Here is a 19,957-nt window from a genome sequence, read left to right on the forward strand (position 1 = left end):
GCGAAAAGATTCTACACAGCACGTCGGATCTCGAACACAGTTCAAGCGGCATATTTCCTTACGACAGGGAGGAGATTCCCTGGCATCCGGGCACCGTTAAACGCACCAAACAGCGATTGGAAAACGCGCCCGCACGGCAGCTCAGTAATGGTGACAGCTCATCGAACAGCACGCTGTCTTTGGTAAAAACGCCCAGCTCGGAAACGCTACTTTTCAACTTTGCCGAAGCGGTGAACGACGCCGTTATCGACAGAGCGAAAACGACCGAAGAAAAGTCGAGTGCCATATCGGAAAGTATTGACATTCCTGTAGACGATCGAAGTGGTTCTTTGTCGCCTTCCGTGTCGCGGTTGTCTATCAGCGCCCCCGAACAGTCGTCGATGGGGTTCGTCTCGCAGGAGTGTTCGCTTTCGCGATCCGCTTCCAATGTTTCCCCCGCCAACGGCTCGATCGTTAAACAGCACAAGAAGTTCTTGGAGGACTTTCACAAGGACGCGCAGGCGTCCAACAAGAGGTCGGATGACTCGGAGAGCGGGGCTTCCGGCTCGTTGGGTAAAGTTAAAAATTTAAAAAAAGAGTTCGAGGCGAAATTGATATCCTGTGCTAATTGCCCGGAACAAAGCGTTGCCGAAACGTCGGAAAACGGACTCAAAGTGACGACGAGCAAGACTCGGGTGAGCAGTTTGCCATCTTCGCCAGTTTGCGCGCACCACGCCAAAGAGCAACCGAAAAAATCCAACGACGATATGAATTTCAAGGTGCTGCGGAGCGTGTTCGAGAGCAAGAAAGAGGAGAACCAGGTGAAACTCCGCCAGAAGCTCGGTAAATCGAACGCCGCAAAAACCCGCAACACTTCCCGTTATTCTTGCTTCGAGGTATCGGTGGACAAAACTCCTCGGATTATTCAGACCCCACTGATTTCCAACCTAAGTAAATCGGATACGGAATACAAAAGGCCGCCGGTGGCACCGTCCGTTAAAAGTATCACGGCGACGGTGATCGCTAAGGCGGCCAAAAAGCAGCAGCAGTACGGAAAGAGTCACCCTCTGGCTAAGTTGAACGTTAAGCCGCGGCACAACAATCCCGTGTACAACACTATGTAAAGCTCAATTATTGAGGAAAGAAGAAGCATCACAAATTTGATTTTATTCGTGTTTTCAGGAACCAATTAAAATTTGAACGTATAAGGAATAAATTCGATATAAGCTATAAATTGGTTTTGACATGGTTAAATGATCGCTTGGCGCGGGAAAAGTTGTTTGTAGAGCGCGGGAGAGCTTTTGTTTCCATCTTGCAATGTCGTCATCTGACTGTTGACATATGACATTAATTAAATGTTTGTGTTTATTGGGTCGAAATACTAGAGTTTGAGGAGAAAATGAACAGTCTGTCATGACTACTGTCACGATCCTTAATGATTTTCTGAGTTAGATGAGGCGTTTCACTGCAGAAAAATTTATGACAAAGAAACAAATAAAGCTGTCATGTAATTTATTGAGAAGTTTCTAACCTGATTGCAACAGATCTGAAGATGCTGGCAAAAAGTTAAGAATAGGCTACTGTTAAGAATAAAGATTCAGGTGTGAAACTGAAAACATTTGGCTATTGTGTCGGAAGACAAATAATTAGGAAAAAAAAGAACCCAACAAAAAAAACTAATTTTAACAAATTTAAAAGGCTTAACCAACACGTTAATCAAGATTCTTAAATATACACTAAATAGGTATAATTTTCTGGAAAACCCCAACAGGAATTTAAATTTTTTAATTGTCAAGAAAAAGCTCAATTTTTGAATTTAGCGATCATGTGAAATCTCGTCAAAATGAATTTTTAGGGACAATATGGTTTATTCCGCATTCAATTGATGTTGTAGTGTTAAGAGAATAGAAGAATTTCTTTAAAATGTTAAATTTTCGAATTTTACGATTTCAGTTTTACAAATGAAATATAAATGTATAACCATTGATCGTTCCAACAAACGCTTTGCCTCGTCGATATTTGTTTACTTTGTTTAATATAAAAAAATTGTTATAGCTATAGACATATTTTTATTTTCTTTTATTTGGAATACGCAATTCTATTGAGTTTTTTTACTTTTTAGGTAATGCTCAACATACAAAAGAAAATGGCTGTGACCGCACTAATTTTTTTTTTGTTACGTAAAGTTAAAGAAATAGTTTTAGATATTCATTCTATGAAAACATTGACAGAGGAAAAAATCCATGGCATACAGAAATTAGCTCTATGGTCAGTCAAAAATAAATATGCATATTTAAAAAGCGTGTCTCTTAAATAAACCAGGAGCCAATGATAGCAGGAAATTAAACTGGCACAACCTTTAAAACAATAACAATAATCAAATACAAATTAAAGACGTAGCGAATGTCTCTCTAATTTCTTTTTGTATATATCTAAAAGGCAAGATGTAACTGGTTTTTACGCAAAAATAGTGCAAATTATCCGTTAAGAAGAATATCCCGCTTTCTGTTTGTACATACTTTGCGGACTGTATTTTTTGACTTGTTAAAAAATCTGTCTGAAATACTGTCGAGAGTCATATAATTAAATAATTGTATAAAATAAAAACATGGAGGTATTGGTTGTTATTTAAAATAATCTTGTCTTTTTAGAATTCAGTTACTTGTTCTAAATTATCTTGTTTTAGGTAGAACACTCCACATTAATTTCAACATTATTTTAACGCCTTTGATGATTTTACTCTGAGAGTTGTACTATTGAAGAAGGCGATGTTCAGGACAAATAAATATGTGCAAAAAAATAATAAAATACATACATCATCATACAGTGTGTTTTTCAGCATAAGCAATGTCAGTGACGTGTTTGAAATCTACGATTTTTATTTCTTATAGAAAATAATTGGTATTTGTTCTGAAGAAGGTAATAAGTTTTATGAAACGTCTGAAATTTAAGGCATCGATTAAAATCCCTGTAATAAGCTGAAAGGAGGAGGCTGGTAAGTTGAGGGTAAAACGATACTAGTGCTCTATTTAAAATGAGGCTTAAACGAGGTTGGAATAACTTATTACCATTATAGAGGCAGTGCAAGTATTTTCACTAGGATCTCTGTACACTTCATTATTGTATTTCTTGCACAAAAAGGGAAGCTTACATTTTTATCAAATTTCGACTGAATACTTTTTAACCGACAATAAAAACGACTCAACTTACTTTCTAAAACTTCGGTATGTTCTCAAATATTTTACAGGCATCGTAAAACTTTGAGCAATGTAAAATATCACCAATTGTTTACTTAGATTAAGTCCTACGTTTAAAAAAAAAGAATTGCTGTCGTTTTTTTTTTTGCTTTCGTGTATTTGTGTGATAGTAACTTTTTTTAATTTGTACTATAGGTGTAAATTATAATTACGATGTACCGCTTTATATAAATGAAGAAAAGAAAACTGTTTACATACACTTGAAATTAAAGAACATTATTGTTTGGAAAGCTGGTTTTATTCCCATTAAATTAGAAAAAATCCACTTGATAGAGCCTTTTGGCCGACACGAATGCTATTTTAGGAATAATGGCTGGGTCACTTTTTACAGATGCTTTCTCTTGTTTGGTTTCTTTTCTGAGTTTGCTGGGGCCTAAATCCAAAGCATAAACTGCTCCTGGGAGTTGACTTATAAAGGCCGACGTCTACAGAATAGCAAATTATTATATTGCAACTTTGTTGGATGTAGAAACATTTGTCCACATTTTTGTGGGTGTATGTAATCAAAATGTCACTCCTAATACCAGGACTTCCACAACCAGTTATATTTCCAAATTTTATAAATTTATAATGAAGTTTGACAAAAAATATCTAATTAGATCTATTCGTGAACTCGTCTTTAGCATGCGTGTTTAACGCTTTACGCCATTTTATATTTCACTTATGAAGCCTATCTGGAAATTTAAGTTAACAAAATTTTAAAAAACGTGCCGACGAGTCTGCAAGAACTAGCGAATTATCGCCGAATACAAAGCCACACCCAGCAACCATACTGTTATCTTACTGACTTGCAGTTTGTAATTGCTATTTGGTTTAGACGTGGGGTAAACCTTTCTAAAGTATTAGGTATTAATTTTTGATCACAAACTGGTGATAAACCAAACCCGATAGAATTCGATTCAACACAATTAAACACATGAAAGGAAATGAAAAAAATATTGATCGGATTAGTTCAATTTTTTTATCTAAAAGCGAAAGCTTGAACAACGACGTAGGTTTTGCTATTGCTTAGGTAATCAGGTAGGTATTATTTATGTTTGTTCATTGTTTAATAATCACACAAAACTTAAATATTCTGTCCATTTCTTGTTGTTTGAAATCTTTTGCCATTACCACACGGATAAAGAAAGTTAACAAATAAATGTATCACATTTAGGAATTTGTGTTAAGCGAATATTTTGCAATTTTATAACAAACTTTAAAAATTCAACCCGTTTTTTTCGAAAGAAAACAAGGTACCTACCGCCGAAGTTTGTAGATCTATTATCCTTATTAGATTCGGATCAGTCCCAGCGCAAACCACAAAATCTTTTGTTGCATATTTTCCACAGTACAACTAAAAACTGGCAATTAAAACAATTCACATTTTCACAAATATGTTTAACCTTGCTATTATATATATCCGGTTCTAAACTATACAATCGCTGCCCACTACCATAATCGAATATTTGAATAGGATCTCCTTTTTGCCACGAGCAAATCAAAATCTTAAAAAATCTAATTTAAACAACATTAATTTCATTATTAGAGACTAATTACTTCCGTCCCCCTTTGATTGATGTCAATTCCTTCACCACAAATGTGAAGTCCCGACAAGTGCCGGATTGCATGAGGCTGTCGAAGGTCCCAGAATTGGACCACATTATCCCAACCCCCTGTTAACAGTTCATAGTTGTTTTTAGGATGGAAACAGGCGGCAAACACTCTGGACATATGACCATCATGAAGGTCTTTGTTATCACTAAAGAAAAATGACTGAAAACAATAAAGCACAAAACAGATGATGTTGAACACATTGAGAAAATAGTGTGATGCGCACATAATAAATGCAGACTATGCGATATATGTCTGAAAATGACTATGAAATTATTTAATGGCTTCTGTATAAAGCGGCACAGAGAAATGGTTCTGTATTTTCAATTTGTTATCGATTTATTTTTGAAAAACAAAAAAATTTTAAAGAGTCGCTAAAACTTTCTTCAGTCACCGCATAAGACAGTAAATACCTATAAAAAGTGGGAAGTTGATAGCGATAATAGTTGTTTATCTTAGGCTGGAGGGGCGCTCCTTATACCTTATAAACATTATTTTATCCCCCTTCTTCCTTTTGTTTTGCAGCCTTAAACAAAATTTTCTGTTACAAAACATAATTCTAATGTTCCTGGAGGAGAAGATCTAATACAATAGAATAATTAGGTCAGGGTCAAAAATTTTCTTCTTCAAATCTTGATAATACTATATCGATCAAATCTTCTATTCTGTAATCAAAAATGTTGGTTTGATTCTCACCTGCTTGTCAACACACGCTCTTGGGTTCTAGTTTCTTCATCATAAAAGTATACTTTCAAGTCATCTCCATATGTGACAAATTTTGGGAAACGAGGATGATAAGTAATCCCAAACGTTTGACGTTTTTCTCTAATTGTATACAAACATTCATTAAAATTATAACTCCAACACTTTACGCAACCATTCGCATCTGAATATTCAAATAAAAACAATTATTTGGTTTGAGGGTGATATTTTAAAAAGAAGTCCAAGGACTTACATGTTCCTGTATAACAGTGTGTAACGGGATATATCTTTGATACTGGCCTGTGTTTAATGCAAGTAACTGGTGCTCTGTTTTCAAAAACATCAGAATCAGCTAAAGTAAATACATGCTCTCCATTATCACTCTGATACATTTTAATAACTCCGTCCGAGTATCCTACCGCCACATAATCATATTCTTCATTGTATTTACAGCATAGAGCTTCCCTGTGACCTTCTCTGTAAACAGTGACAAATTGTTGGGAACATGAAACACTTTCACTTGGTAGATGGGTACATTTGTGAGAATATGCTGATTTTTCCATCTATTAGCAAGTTTTCTTTTAACGTTGTTCTCCTAGTTATTTGGGTGGGTGATATTTCAATTTGATCCAGTTTAGGACCCAAGGCGGTACCAATAGATGACCCAGTCATCTTGGAAGACGCAGATGCTGGTGCAGATGACTGAGTAAGTGGTATATTATGTCTTCGTGAAATTTCCGCGGAGTCAGTTCGACTATCAATTTTCTTAGAATCGCGATCTGCCATCAGGATGGAATTTCCTTATTTTGCAGCAGCCTGTATTAATGTAGAAATTAAGCACTACATATGTTATCGTGTATAGTACAAATTGTAATTTCGTTGGAATGTAAATATTAAAATAATTAAAACGCTGTCTACACTTGTTTATTCTAAAGATTTTATATGCAAAATGGAAATACGATCTTTCTTTTAAAGTGCTAAAAGCAAAACAAAAGAAAGTCACCACAGTGTGGACCTTCATTTTGTCATAGAAAATGGGTTAGTCAACAATTTTTTATTATGGTTAGCCCAGTATTGTTATTAATTATGTTAACTCAAGGGGTGCCTAAACTAATAATATTCTTGTCGACTACAAATTGCGAAAACGAAAATAGGAAAATACAGCATACAACTACAGTTAGCAGTTTTGGTTTTTGTTTTTATGGTCCTGTAGACAGTGAGCAGAATGTACAAAATATCTTCTGTTTTACCATCGTTGGGAGGGTAACTAACAATACTGGCCTATTACCGCTATTAGTGTGGTAATTTCTTTATTTCGATCACATATACTATGACTTAATTTGATTGAAAACAAAATAAAGCTCACCCCTGCCCCCTGCTACCGCCAAGAATCATCCGGGTGCAATAGGGGTGAATAACGAAAACAGCAGTGCCGTAGAAGACTTAAATACCTAAAACATACATTACAGGTACAATTAGACAGATATCAAGATTCGACAATGAATTTTGTAGAGAGCCTAAAAGGAATCTTGCCACATACAATGCCATCCGCATAAATTAGTGCTATATTCTGCGGTATATTTAGACAAGACTAACCGTAGGATAACTTAAATTATAAATCCTCGCATTTCAAGTTAAATGACGGCGACGGTTTATAACCATTCTCGAGCACTGAAATATACGGATTATTGACCCACCGCTGGCTAAAGTCAGTTTGAAACATAAAATCCACAGGACAATTTTGTGTCATCACAATATACAATATTGGCAAACTTATTGGAATAAGGAAAGAGAACCACAGTTATTATATCAGTCCCTTTGTCGCGTCATTTTGGTCTAAAACATAATTTTTAACGTATACTCACAATTATTCAATGTAATTTAATTTAATTCATTTGTACTCTGGTCCATGTCAATGTTTAATGAAAGTTAAATCATCGAAGTTGAAAGTCAAAAGTCAAAAATGAAATGTCATGGAAGATCGCAAAAGACAAATAGATGTTGGTAGGTGTTTAATAATTAGCTATTTTGAAACATCGCAACTGAATTTCCAACGTTTACACTTTCTATTGCGTTTCGCTTTGCTGCTATTTAACCAAACGTTTCCTTGAATTGCAGTTAAAGAATGACATAACCTAGATAATTGAGATCTTAACGCATGTTTATAAACAATCACCTAATAACTTATTTTAAAAGGTCCAATGTCCGCGTGATGTTCCAGATTTTACACAAGAAGCGAGGAAGAATATGCCACGTGGTAAACCCCAACAAGAGCTTTACAAGCCTGGCAGTGGAAAATTGAGAAGGTCGACACAAGGTGCTGATGATTCAATGCCAAATTTATCCTCTAATCGTGCGATAAAAAACAACGTAGCATCTCAAGAGACGTTCGCGACAAAAGCTGGAAATAGCACTGCCGACTATTCAGCCCAGAAAGACTTACCCAAACGCTTAAAAAAACCTGAAAGGGAGCTCTACATCCCTAGAGTAGTTGCTCAATCTAGAGAGCTATACAGTCCACAGGGCTTTACTCAAGACACTGCTATGCATAATGGTAGTGAGCGAAGTTTTGAAAGCATGAATAGTTCAAAACGATATTCTCATAGGAGTCAAAACCTGTACATGAACACTGATGAATGGAGAGATAAATCCCCTATGGGTAATAGATCTGCTAGGTTAGGATCTGAACCTAGAGGTAATAATGCAGATTTAATAATTCCGTTTCATTTTTTAAGCACTTCATAGATGATTACAGGGTTTTAATAACATTTTTATTCTATATTCTAAATTTAGGTTTCAAATATACTTCATTATGTATGTAAGGTTTTAAAATTTAGTAACGTATTTTCCGCATTAATAATCATAAATCAAATCAAAATCTCTTTTAGCTACTAACAATGGACACAATTGGCAATATCGCGACAGGCATAGGGACCGAGACACACGGAGTGTGGAACCATCCGCAATGGCTAATCGCAATCATAACAGTGAAAAAATTCAATCGAAACCTCCGAGTGGTAGACGACATAGCACAATTGGTGGTTATGAGCAAGAAAAGAAACTGAAAATGATAGAGAATTTGCCACCCAGGTTAAGAAAAAAGTATATGGAGGAAAATGGATTGACAGAGGAAGACTTAGAAACTTCAAGTTCTACATTCCGTTCATCTGTTAATTCGACCAATGCTGGTAGAGGTTACCATTCATTGGACTACTACAACACATTGCCAAATTCCAGCCAGCATGGATTTCAGCCTGGTTTACATTCTGGATATCAGACGTTGCCCAGCAGGGGCAGAGGAAGGGGGCGGTTCTCTCACCATGAACAAGATTGGCAGCCTGGGCGATTTGGTAGATCAATGACACCTGATAGAGCAAGGTAAATTTGGTTGGCAGTTAATAAATTATAGTTAGCACTATTGCTTTTTAAACACAAAATAACCTTGGTAAAATCCAAATTTTATATCTCAGCAAAATAGTTGAATTGTAATATTTGAACACTTTACTTACTTAATGGTTTTCTAATGATTTATTGTTTTTACATTTTTATTTGAAAGATTTCTAGAAATATTCTCTGCTTATTTAGTTATTTATTTCTAAAAAAAAGCAAATAAAAACATACTTCAAAATTCATAAATTTGTAGGAAATAAACTAACCATCAGTTATTAGAATCAGATTTTTAAATATTATTTGTGAAATGTGATTTATGTGTTTTCTGTGGACTGTGTTAATTAATTACTCGTTTCATGCTTTGAGCAGATTTCAAGTATAGGTCTGCACAAGAGTTAAGGTTTCATGAGTTACTGGTATTCTTGAAAATGTGTAATGTATAAAAATTTTGCATTGTATGTAGAATTGCACAATATACATATTGTGCCTAATTCTTGATTTTATGAGATTAAGGGTTGAGCTTATAGTTGTAGTTTAAACCCACTTTTTTTTCTGGAACGATTTCGATTGAATGAAAGTAAATTAGAACATTGCATATTTTTCACTTTCCGAAATAACGCATACATCAAAAGCCAATGAGACCTATTCTATTTATTTGGGCAGCTTTCCCAGAAGTCCAGCAAATTCGCGTCCATCCACCCCTACAAGAAGATACGAGAGTCGACCTCAAACTCCACTTTCTCATGGCACTTACGATGTGAACGACAGAAATGACAGTAATAGACGAAATGAACGCCACGCGCCTTTCCCCAACGATAGAAATCGTAATGACGATTGCAATTCTAATGCATCAAGGTGGGAATTAGTCATTTAAAAAAACGTTTTCAAATTACACCTTTATTTGTTTTAGGGATAAAAAATCTGACTACAGTGTAACTAATAGAAATAGACGAGATAATGACAAACCTAAAAAAGGCGAGGAAAAACAAAACAGGGACGATGATAGGTCGAGGAGAAATGGGGATAATGACCACAAAAACAGAAGGGTTGAACAAAATCAACATAGAAAAAGTGAAGGTGAGAGAAATGACCAAGATAGGAGGGATGCCTACAAGGGAAATGATAACAGACATAGGGTAAGTTAGGAATTCAGCCTATGTGAGGTTTGAATGCAAGAAGAATGTAAGTCAAAATTATGTTAATTGTGGCGTTTTTAGAGAAGAGGCGGTAGAGAAAGACAGAGTTCCACAAGAGAATTTGTGGGTAGAAGTTCAAACGTTAGTCAGGCGATTGCTATTGAGAAAGTCACAGAAAATGATCATGACAAAATAGATGTTAAACTTTCTGAGATTGGTGGCGTCACTCCTTCTCAGAAGGAAGATTTTAAGTCTAACTCCGAAACCCGACTATCACCCATCTCTCCAGAAGAGGTTGTCGTTAGTGTGGAAGAAAAATTGGTTGCCAAAGACGAGCACAAGATTTTGGTGAGAAAACTATCTATAGAATTTACTTTAAATAAGAATTTACATTTTATCAGGATTGGAATGAAGAGATAGAATTGGAGGAAGAAACGTTAAGCGACGCCATGACTAGAAGCTCGTCGATGGCCAGTTTGCAGGACGTCAGTACTAGGTCAATGCCGACATCTGCCAATACTACACCCAGTGTCAGAAAATCAAAAAAGTGAGTAGTGAACAACATAACGTAAACTAATATTCTGGTTTAAATAAAGTCATGTGAGTGTACTTCATCAATTGACAAAAATGAGGACGACTGATCAGCTAGTGATAAAACAAAATGCAATGTTGATAGAACTTTGAAGTTCAACTTTTGAAGTAATTCCACCAGCTCTTGAGGTAAAGAGTTGTGAATATTTTGTTTAATGACTTTCCACAAAATTACATCGGTTTCTAAGATTTGGATCAAAATTAGAAAAAGTTATTACATAAATCTCCATCAATTTGGTAGTATTAACTAAACTATTCTTTTAATTTAGCTAACGATAAATAAAGTACTTATTAAGGGTATACTACCAGGTAGGGTCGTGGAATTGGCACACGCATTTTTTGTTCAATTGACCCAAATAATTTTAAATACACAATGTAATTTATATTTGAAGATGGTTATAGATAAATTTTACATTTCAAACGTATAATAATTTCTTATAATATACATATTATTATAATTAAATAATGATAGATAACACTCTACAACTGCAAGGTGTTATTTAAAAGATTTTGATCGAATTTGACTAGTGAGTTAAGAAGTGGTCAATTGACCAGTCCCAGCACTACTGCCAGGTTAAGAACTTATGATTATATTATTATTATTGCTTTTTCAAAGATAAGCTTATGTTTATTCGACACAAATATTTTCGTTTAAAGAAAAATATTCTTAAATATTTTATTTGTTTTTTTTTTATAGGAGGAGTGGAAAAAGTGGCAGACAAAGGTAAGATACTGATTTTACTAGAAATATTTAGGTAATACTTGCTAATTTTTTTAAATACACATAATATAAAAACAACCAGACTAATAAGTAAAAAATCATAGATCATTTGGCGCAGCAGAAGTTTTTGTTGACAGAAAAGGTCAATTATATGTTGGTTCTTAACCTATTTTTCATGTCTAAAGTTTAACATTGAGAATTTACATATGTGTCTTCTGTTGAAATACTGTATATTAAACCTATAGAGCTTTATTCTTAATTTTAGGTGTATTTAATTGTTTTTATATTGTGCTTACAATTGCCAGTTTACAAAAAAAAAATGCTGAACTAAAGTATCAGACAGAGGCATTAGTATCAGACAAATTTCCGTCCAGGAATAGAAGGGATTCGACGGCTAGTGTGGAGAGCCGAGACTTGTTCAAAGTGCCGCAGGAATATTCAAGGGATCGCCGCGGCAGCAGGAGACACTCGCGGGACGGGCGGGCGCCGAGCTTCGAACCGTTCCACAGCAAGTCTAGGAATCCAAGCAGGGATGTTAGTTTCGATAGAAGTCATCAGTCGACGGGACCAGAAAATTGGAGGGAGGAGATAATCAGGAGCAGACAGAATTCAGAACACGAAGGTCAGTTAAGTATGATTTGCCTCCAAATAACAAAATAATATCGTGGGCTTGAGTAAACTTGGATAACTTTAAATAGTATTCTTTCTTTCAGTTGTTCACAAAAAAAATTTAGACCGAAGCAGAACCAATTCGGAAATGGACGACATATCGGGGGAGATAAAAAAAGCCGGCATATTGGTTTTACCACCGAAATCACTAGAGCTCAATCCATCTCTTATGCAGGATTGGCCTAAATATCCAGACATAAGGAAAAGTCCACAACAGAAAACTCTATTTGATCCCAATAACCCTAAGAAACCGATTTTGGTTAAATCACCCGGAAGTAGAGCCGCGATGCCAGGATTCTCGACGCATAACCTGGATGCGCCTGCGCCTGAGACATCCGCCACTGATAAATTCGGGAATGTCCGACCGAGTTGGTACGACGAGAGTAGGTTAGCATTAACTTTTCTGAAGTTTTATTGGTGTGGTTTTTATTTGTTTGAATTTTTGATATATTTTTTTAGAGAGGAATTTAAATTGTGCCGTTATCCAGATCTTTTGAGGGATATTAAACGTGCTGATATCGAACTTCAGGATATAATAAAAGACGGGATGCTATTGGTCAACTATGAAACTGTGGATAACCTGAGACAGTTTTTGAAGAACGCGTTAGAGTATCTCCTTTTGAAAGCTCTAAAATTTTGCCAAACGGAAAATGTGGAACTTCACTTGTGGAATATTCTCTACCACAATATTATCGAGATTACAAGGAAAGCAATTACAAACGAGCCGGAAAGCAAACCACAGTACAAGGCTTTCTTACTGTATCTGATAGATGAAGGTACCAAATACTATGAGCGGCTCGTAGGTCTCTTGGAAGACAAGTTCCAATTCAAAGTAGCAAACTTCATCGGTAACAACAGTATGGTACAACACAAGGGTTTGGGATTAGTCGGCCTCGCTCTTATTTCGGCCCAGAAAATTTTCATGTTTTTGGGTGATCTAGGTCGATACAAAGAGCAAGTAAACGAGACCATGAACTTTGGGAAATCGAGACAGTAAGTTATTTATTTAACGGGTTAATATTTTATGTTCTTTTTTTTAAACAGTTTTTGTTATTTGTTACAGATGGTATATCAAGTCGCACGAAATCAATCCCAAGAATGGGAAACCTTACCTCCAATTGGCAGTTTTGGCAGTTCGTTCAGTAAGTTTTAATTGTTAACAAGCACAGGCAGAAATTTGTTTTTAACACTTGGGGTTTTAATATTTCAGAGACGTAAACTGGATGCCGTCTACTATTACATGAGGAGTCTTATGGCCTCAAATCCAGTACCATCAGCTCGTGAGAGTCTGATATTTCTGTTGGACGAAAATAGGAAAAAGGTAAGTGCATTCTGTTTGGCGATCTTTTCATTTTTTAGATCCCTTCTTGAGAGTGAAAAAAAAATTTGGCCCATTAATTGAAACTGGCCCCCAAAATTAGGTATGGTCTGTTCATAGATATAAGGGTGGTCATTAACATACAATGCAACAAGGTTATTACCTAAAGTTTCGGAATTTAAATTCAGGTAAAATTGTGGTCCGTAACAGAAAATAATTTTATACCTACCTGTGTTTAATATTCTTTGGTTTGGTAAACCATGGCCATGTTGCCATATTGCGATATTGCCATATTTAAGTATAGTTGTTGGGTTTTGTTTGGCTATTTTTATAGGATGACATGAATAGACCTACAACTTTTACACGACTTTTAGGTCATTTTATTTATCGATGAAATTAGTTTCTGATATCGCGCAGTAAAATTTGGGGTCGATTTAAATAACTGAAATGATATATGATCTCTAAAATAAAAACGACAGTTTCATAAAAAAAAATGCTTATATGATTTTGTACCATCTTTATTAGGTGCGTTTTGAGTTGTCTATCATTATGAGGGATTACCATCCAAAATAAAATATAGGTATGGTCTGTTCATAGATATAAGAAAGTGACCAATTGCTTTTGAATGGGATTGTCCAAGGGTGGTCATTAACATACAATTCAACAAGATTATTACCTAAAATTTCGGAATTTAAATTCAGGTAAAATTGTGGTCCGTAATAGAAAATAATTTTATACCGACCCGTGTTTAATATTCTTTGGTTTGGTATAATACTTAGTTTAAGTTTCTTAGTAATCATTCGTGTTTCGCGTGTAATAGAACGTGTGTGGAATCGTGTGCGAATTATGCAAAATATGTGCGAGTCTAGTGTATCTCAGGAGATGCTCCCGCCCAAATGTAGAAAACACTATTCTATTGCGACTAAGGAAGTTATAAACAATGTTTATTTGACTCTCATTGAACTTCATGCCAGCAAGTAAGCATCTTTAGAAGAAACGGCCACATTGACGAAAATTCCAACATCAACTATATGGATAATTGTGAATAATCCCATTTCAGCAAGGAAAAAAAGAAGTGAAGTGAATAACTTAAGTAAATTAAGTAGGTAATAAAAATACTTTGTAATTTTATTTTAGATTTAAACAAATACATACATAAATAAATAAATATTGTTTAATATCTTTCCTAACAAAATGCCAAATAATTAAATTCTAAGCAAAGTACGGACCTGTTCTACCATATTTCATTCTTACAGCTTGCCAGGGTTTTTCCTTAATTCGTATCAATTAGTCACTTTCGTATATCTATGAACAGACTTTACCATTTTTTGTTGTTTAATACATACTCAACAACAACTATTTTATAACAAAAAATAATTTATTTCTGAAACCCAAAATAACCCAGTTTCCACAGTTTAGGCGTGGGTGTAGATTTGTACTTTTTCTCTGAACTTGAAGTCGATAGCGATTTGAGACACCTATCATATTTTTTAATATAGCATAGAATATTCTGTACAATATGTGAAAAATTAGAAAAGTTTTAGCCATTCATATGGGCTTTATGGCCATGTAAACGAATGTGAAGCATAGTCTTCTAGTTATGGTTAATTATCATTATAAGGGAAACCCATTTGTCAGTTTTTTTGCAAATTATTGACGCCTATACATTTTTAAAAAATTATTAAGAATAAAAGTTTTTGGTCCGGATCTCGCGTGTCTTTTGCATTTATATGAAGCGTCGACACAAAACGGAGAACGGACAGACATAAAAAAGAAATTTTTTTCGATGCTGATCATTTCTGTACCAATGGCAGTCCGTTGGCAAGCGCTTTCGAAAATTTTGGTTAAAAAATATGCTTAATATGTGCTTTGATTGCAATAGCTACATCATTTATTATCGGTAGGAGCAATATGAAACATTATAGCCCAAAAATTATATCCCTCTATGTTATTTTTTATTCCTCTAATTCTACTTAGGTATAAACCATAAAGATTTTGTTACCGCAAAAACCTATCGTATGGGTAAAACGGAACGGTTTGCCGTCATACTTTTGAGGCAAATTTTACAATAGAAAAACACTGCTAGTAGAGAGAGGCTGATTAATTTATTTACTTACTTACTTATCCAGATAACATTTTCTTTGAATATTTATATAAAATAAAATGTATAGTTATCTAACTAATAAAAAATGAAAGTATGCATTTTTTCAGGACTATTATTTCAAAAATGAATAAATGCAAACGTATTTTAGAAAAATTTAATCAATATTTTTTATTTTTTAATAAACAAAAAAACTTTTCAATTTTAGCAGGTATTTCAAAAATGTTTATTTTTTACTTATATCACAAGTTTAAGTGATAAACGATTGAAATTATGTCAGAAAGTACCCGTTAATAACCCCAAAAACAGCTAGAAAAATTGAAACAATCTCTATTAACGTTTTTAGCCATTTGCCTTAACGTGTTTGACAAAAAAGAAAGCAATCCCCATTATTGTCCGTCTCACTAAATAAAGTTTGCCTCCCAAAAATTACAAAATTACAGTTCTATAGATGGACTTCATTAGTTTTTAGACAAAATTTTCATCAAACTATATTAGTCAATAATCTATACAAGCGTCGATGACATTGTCATTGGTAATAAAGTCCACTTTTAACACCGAGGTGTCCACGCTAACAACATCAAAAGCTGATTTAATAAATTAACGGTTTTGAACTTTGACAAATAGTGGTTAAAAAAATGCGTAATGGATTTGCAGACGGTTGAAATAAACTGATAAAGAAAAACGAAAGCCTGAATTTTCGACTATGTTAACCTAATTATTATTCCGAGTTTTCGAAAGTTGACCTAATTTAAACGACTTTGTTATCCGTTATTGCTTCGAAGTAGTAGTAGGCAACAAATTAATAAATCAGCTTTATGTTTAGTTAGTTTGTTTGAAAGGCCGCAAAAAATATATATTTGACTGTCAATCGCGCTCCCATAAACTGTTGTTATTGCTAGGAATAGAAGGTTTTTGGAATATTTTCATTCGCTTTTATTGAGGCTGATTCCTGTGCCTAAGTATAAATTTGCTAACCAAATGGTCTTAAGAGGTTACACAACGAAATGCAAATTAAATTTATCTTGGTTAATAAATTAAGAAATCATCATAAATATAATTGTTTATTCGTATATATTGTTTCCGGAACAAGAAATTGATAATTCCTCTGCATTCCGGATTGCTTAGCCTTCAATTGTTAAGTTTTTTTGACAGCATTTCATGAAATCTCTCTCAGTTGGATACAAACCCGTATCTCGCTCATTCCTTGAGCGATTTTTTAATTTTTGGTATTAGATTGTATTGTTGTATTTTGTTAAGACAACTAACTCATAGACGGATTTTTGCCTAAAATACATTAAACTTGATGATACATGTCGATTCGCCGTTATCATGAAAGTTTCTTAAGTTGTAACTTTGATAAAAAGTGATGTAGTGCGTGTCAACAAACCTTAAATTTTGAAAGTCCTCCCTAATCGTGGGGTTAATTGAATCAATTTCTGCATAATTTGTTACTATCTACTCAGTAATGCAGTTTTAAACCGACATATTCGTAAAATTTATCATCTCAGGAATATTAAACTTTTGGTTCTATCGGACTAGTCCATCCCAAATATAAAAATGTAATTATGTGCAAAGGAAGGACAACTCGCTATGGTTTCGGTATATTAACGGTTAAAAATGAGGCAAGTGGTTTTATAATAGACTAATTTTCTGTTCTGTTCAATTAAGTATTGCCTATTGATTTTCGTGAAGTAGCTACTGAAAATGTTCGCCTACCTCGAATGTCTAATTTTAAGTTCAACACAAACCCAAGCATGCGTTTGACCAAAAAAATTTCAAATTCGTTCGCTGGAAAACGTCACTTAGCGTAACGAGACGATTCCGTAAAAGAAAACTGGGATTCGTAATAACTTTAACAACGTAAAGTATCGGTCGTCTAACAAGCGAAGCAGCGAAATCTACATATAGAAAATGTACCGTGTGTTGTTATAAACGGCAATAAAATAAATTATAATGTCCTTTTCTTCTGTTCCTAACGCGGCGGCCATCTCTTCCAGTATCTTCATCAAATATGTGTACGTATACATAGTATAATGCATATTATTGTGTTACTTATCTTGGCAGTTTTGTCTTGTTTTATGCACCCCATGGGCGTAGACTTGCTGCGGTTTTCTTCATTTAGTTTTTAATTTTGCTTTGTCAGTTTTGTAGTAGCATATTTATTATGTTGGAATGTTCACACGCTATAGGTGTGGCTTAAATTCCAAAAACTAGTGAATGTTTGCTCTCGGTTTTTGGTTTAATGTGTTTTCACAATATCATTTTTCCAGTTCAAAAAAAAATGTATACGTCTATGGATTATCGACCAATATGTATGCTTTACTTACATTATTAATTTAAATGTCGACTTATTTATTCATTATGCATTAATAAACGCGCTTATAATTTTATTTTCCTTTTATATCGCTGCTGTACACTGATCGTATTAAAACGCGTGGTCATGTGACACAATAAATACACACAAGCTGAGCTAAAATAATTTATGTTGTTCCATATCTTTTTCATTTTTATGTGCCGTCGATTGGTTTGACCAGAGACATCATGTAAATCGAAAATTGATTAAACAGGCATTTTGTCTTTAATGTTAAAAACATGTTGTCGAAAAACGGAATTAGAAAATTCTACAAAGGAGCTGACATTTTGTATTAAATAATAATATAACCTAACAAAGTTATGACAAAAATAAACCTTTCCGTTAAGGTCGAAAAAAATGACTCCCTGCAACGCATGAATTTTTTACAGTAAAAAAATAAAGGTTTTCTTGGTACGTAATTTACACAGGGTTACCCAAATTCGATGACGAATATCGAGAATGCAAAAAGGACAGGCATTTAAATATTGGGTTGGTGCCGTAGGATGATCTCTATTTTTAAAATACTTGGGACATTGCACCGTTGCCTCACCTACTTGGACCACACACCAACTTCATTTTTGTAAAATGGAATGCTCTGTTTATTATTACAATTTTTTCTGAAATTTTCTAGGTAACATTTTATAGGTCTCATGTTCAGTTTCGGGGATAAAAAATATTTTTTGAGAATTTGTCGGTAAAATTCTGAAATTTGTTTACGGGTTGCTTTTATTGCTGGAATAAAGAGAACAATCGATCGATCGATCGATCTACAAGTTTTAAATCATGCCATACGTATTTTGAACCGTTTAGGAATTAAAAGCAAAAAACTAGAATAATGCGAGTTTTTCCTAGTAAGTCATTTAGTTAGTTATTACTTTATGTTATTTTCAGATGGCTTATTAACTAAATATTCTAAAAATCTTATTGGAAGAACATGGGGTAAATTCAATGAGCTTTTTTCAAATTTGTCTCTGATGGATGAAAATTGTGTGTATATTTGCTATGCGCCATTAAACAGTCCTATAAACGAGCACGTAAATACACGTCAACAGAAGTTAAAAGACAAATAAATTATACTACCATTTCTTCAACCCAGCGACCTAACTCAGATTCTCATAAAATATCACAAACTGTTTATAAAGCATTATTTGAAACGCAGGCACAGTGTAAATTAAAAAAAAGTAAATGCCCAACAGAAGAAACTCACAATTTCGGGTTGCAGAAACCCCCCTTTTCTTTGTTTTATTAATAAATCGTTATTCGAATATGAATTCGCCATATCAAAGTTTATTGTTTGATAAATTTTATCTAATTCAATTATCAAAAAATATCGCCATTGTTTACTACTAAGATAGTTATTAAATTGTGTAATGCCATTTTTTTCCTTTTAACTCCAAAACGATTTAAAATAGGTTTGTTATGTTTATGATACTTTTAGATCAAGAATAAATGCCGCCATAAAATATATTGTTTATATTTATAACCCCCTGTATGCGAGAACTTAAATCTCATGTTATTAAATGATATAGTAGCCCATGCACTAGCGGTAAACAGAATTTCACACTTTTACTTAAATGGTTGAAAGACAGATAATTAATTCCATGATAGATGTTCATCAACCAATTTTCTAAAAAATAATTTAATATATATTTAATAATAATAAGAATAATGAAGTTGGTGTGTGGTTCTAGCAAATGTAGCAACGCTGTAATTTCTGAAATATTTGAAAAATTGAGATCGTAGGCTCGTATGGCGGTAACTCAGTTTTTAAAGGCCTCTTTATCCATTCTTCATATACATCTAATACCATCGAGTTTGGGGAACTCTGTATAGTGTTTGGTGAAATCTTCGCATACACTATCAATTTTCCAACAGTGATTTCCGGAGTTTTTTTTTAACCAAGTCTTCCTATTAATTTGTTTTTTTCTTATAAAGGGCAGAATGAAAGATGCTGTCGGCCATATTTTTCTGTAGTGAACATTATAAACCAAAATTTTTTTTTCATCGAGAAAATAACTTAAACTAAAAGAAGTTTGGTGTGCAAAATATTGGTTAGTGTTAGTGATTTCATGTTGTTTATGTGTTTGTTGTATATACTCAATCGCATATCTTATGCCCTTTATTGCACGGTAACTCATGCATGC

General features: G+C 34.1%; 3 protein-coding genes across 23 annotated transcripts in view; 2 read left to right on the top strand and 1 right to left on the bottom strand.

Moving 5' to 3' along the window:
• Window positions 1-3,466, top strand: part of LOC132703351 (protein phosphatase Slingshot) — a 200,946-nt gene extending 197,480 nt beyond the window's left edge. For all 10 annotated transcript variants that reach the window (XM_060672547.1, XM_060672546.1, XM_060672548.1 and 7 more), the window contains one exon: window positions 1-3,466. In XM_060672547.1, the coding sequence (XP_060528530.1) occupies window positions 1-1,103 (1,103 nt within the window). In that variant the 3' untranslated portion in view covers window positions 1,104-3,466.
• LOC132703353 (uncharacterized) overlaps window positions 3,459-19,957 on the bottom strand; it is a 25,149-nt gene continuing 8,650 nt past the window's right edge. For 2 of the 10 annotated variants that reach the window (XM_060672556.1, XM_060672558.1), the window contains 8 exons: window positions 6,898-6,982; window positions 6,067-6,347; window positions 5,785-6,008; window positions 5,526-5,715; window positions 4,776-4,977; window positions 4,622-4,723; window positions 4,480-4,572; window positions 3,459-3,661 (listed from right to left, as the gene is read on the bottom strand). In XM_060672556.1, the coding sequence (XP_060528539.1) occupies window positions 3,488-3,661; window positions 4,480-4,572; window positions 4,622-4,723; window positions 4,776-4,977; window positions 5,526-5,715; window positions 5,785-6,008; window positions 6,067-6,317 (1,236 nt within the window). In that variant the 5' untranslated portion in view covers window positions 6,318-6,347; window positions 6,898-6,982 and the 3' untranslated portion in view covers window positions 3,459-3,487. Of the gene's footprint in view, window positions 3,911-4,479; window positions 4,573-4,621; window positions 4,734-4,775; window positions 4,978-5,525; window positions 5,716-5,784; window positions 6,009-6,066; window positions 6,348-6,897; window positions 6,983-7,127; window positions 7,248-7,396; window positions 7,533-19,957 lie in introns of those variants that run through there. The other 8 variants (XM_060672559.1, XM_060672560.1, XM_060672563.1 and 5 more) reach the window with 8 other exon arrangements.
• The window catches only part of LOC132703350 (telomerase-binding protein EST1A), an 82,614-nt gene continuing 70,052 nt past the window's right edge, over window positions 7,396-19,957 (top strand). Inside the window, exons 1-14 of one of the 3 annotated variants that reach the window (XM_060672544.1) lie at window positions 7,396-7,535; window positions 7,753-8,226; window positions 8,420-8,909; window positions 9,585-9,776; window positions 9,832-10,057; window positions 10,139-10,405; window positions 10,459-10,604; window positions 11,346-11,372; window positions 11,744-11,991; window positions 12,083-12,425; window positions 12,498-13,031; window positions 13,102-13,180; window positions 13,249-13,359; window positions 17,458-17,475. In XM_060672544.1, coding sequence (XP_060528527.1) covers window positions 7,505-7,535; window positions 7,753-8,226; window positions 8,420-8,909; window positions 9,585-9,776; window positions 9,832-10,057; window positions 10,139-10,405; window positions 10,459-10,604; window positions 11,346-11,372; window positions 11,744-11,991; window positions 12,083-12,425; window positions 12,498-13,031; window positions 13,102-13,180; window positions 13,249-13,359; window positions 17,458-17,475 — 3,186 coding nt within the window. In that variant the 5' untranslated portion in view covers window positions 7,396-7,504. Of the gene's footprint in view, window positions 7,536-7,727; window positions 8,227-8,419; window positions 8,910-9,584; window positions 9,777-9,831; window positions 10,058-10,138; window positions 10,406-10,458; window positions 10,605-11,345; window positions 11,373-11,743; window positions 11,992-12,082; window positions 12,426-12,497; window positions 13,032-13,101; window positions 13,181-13,248; window positions 13,360-17,457; window positions 17,476-19,957 lie in introns of all 3 variants that reach the window. The other 2 variants (XM_060672543.1, XM_060672545.1) reach the window with 2 other exon arrangements.

Source organism: Cylas formicarius, unplaced genomic scaffold (assembly GCF_029955315.1).
Source record: "Cylas formicarius isolate icCylForm1 unplaced genomic scaffold, icCylForm1.1 PGA_scaffold_6__28_contigs__length_40554024, whole genome shotgun sequence".
Classification (NCBI taxonomy): Eukaryota; Metazoa; Arthropoda; class Insecta; order Coleoptera; family Brentidae; genus Cylas; species Cylas formicarius.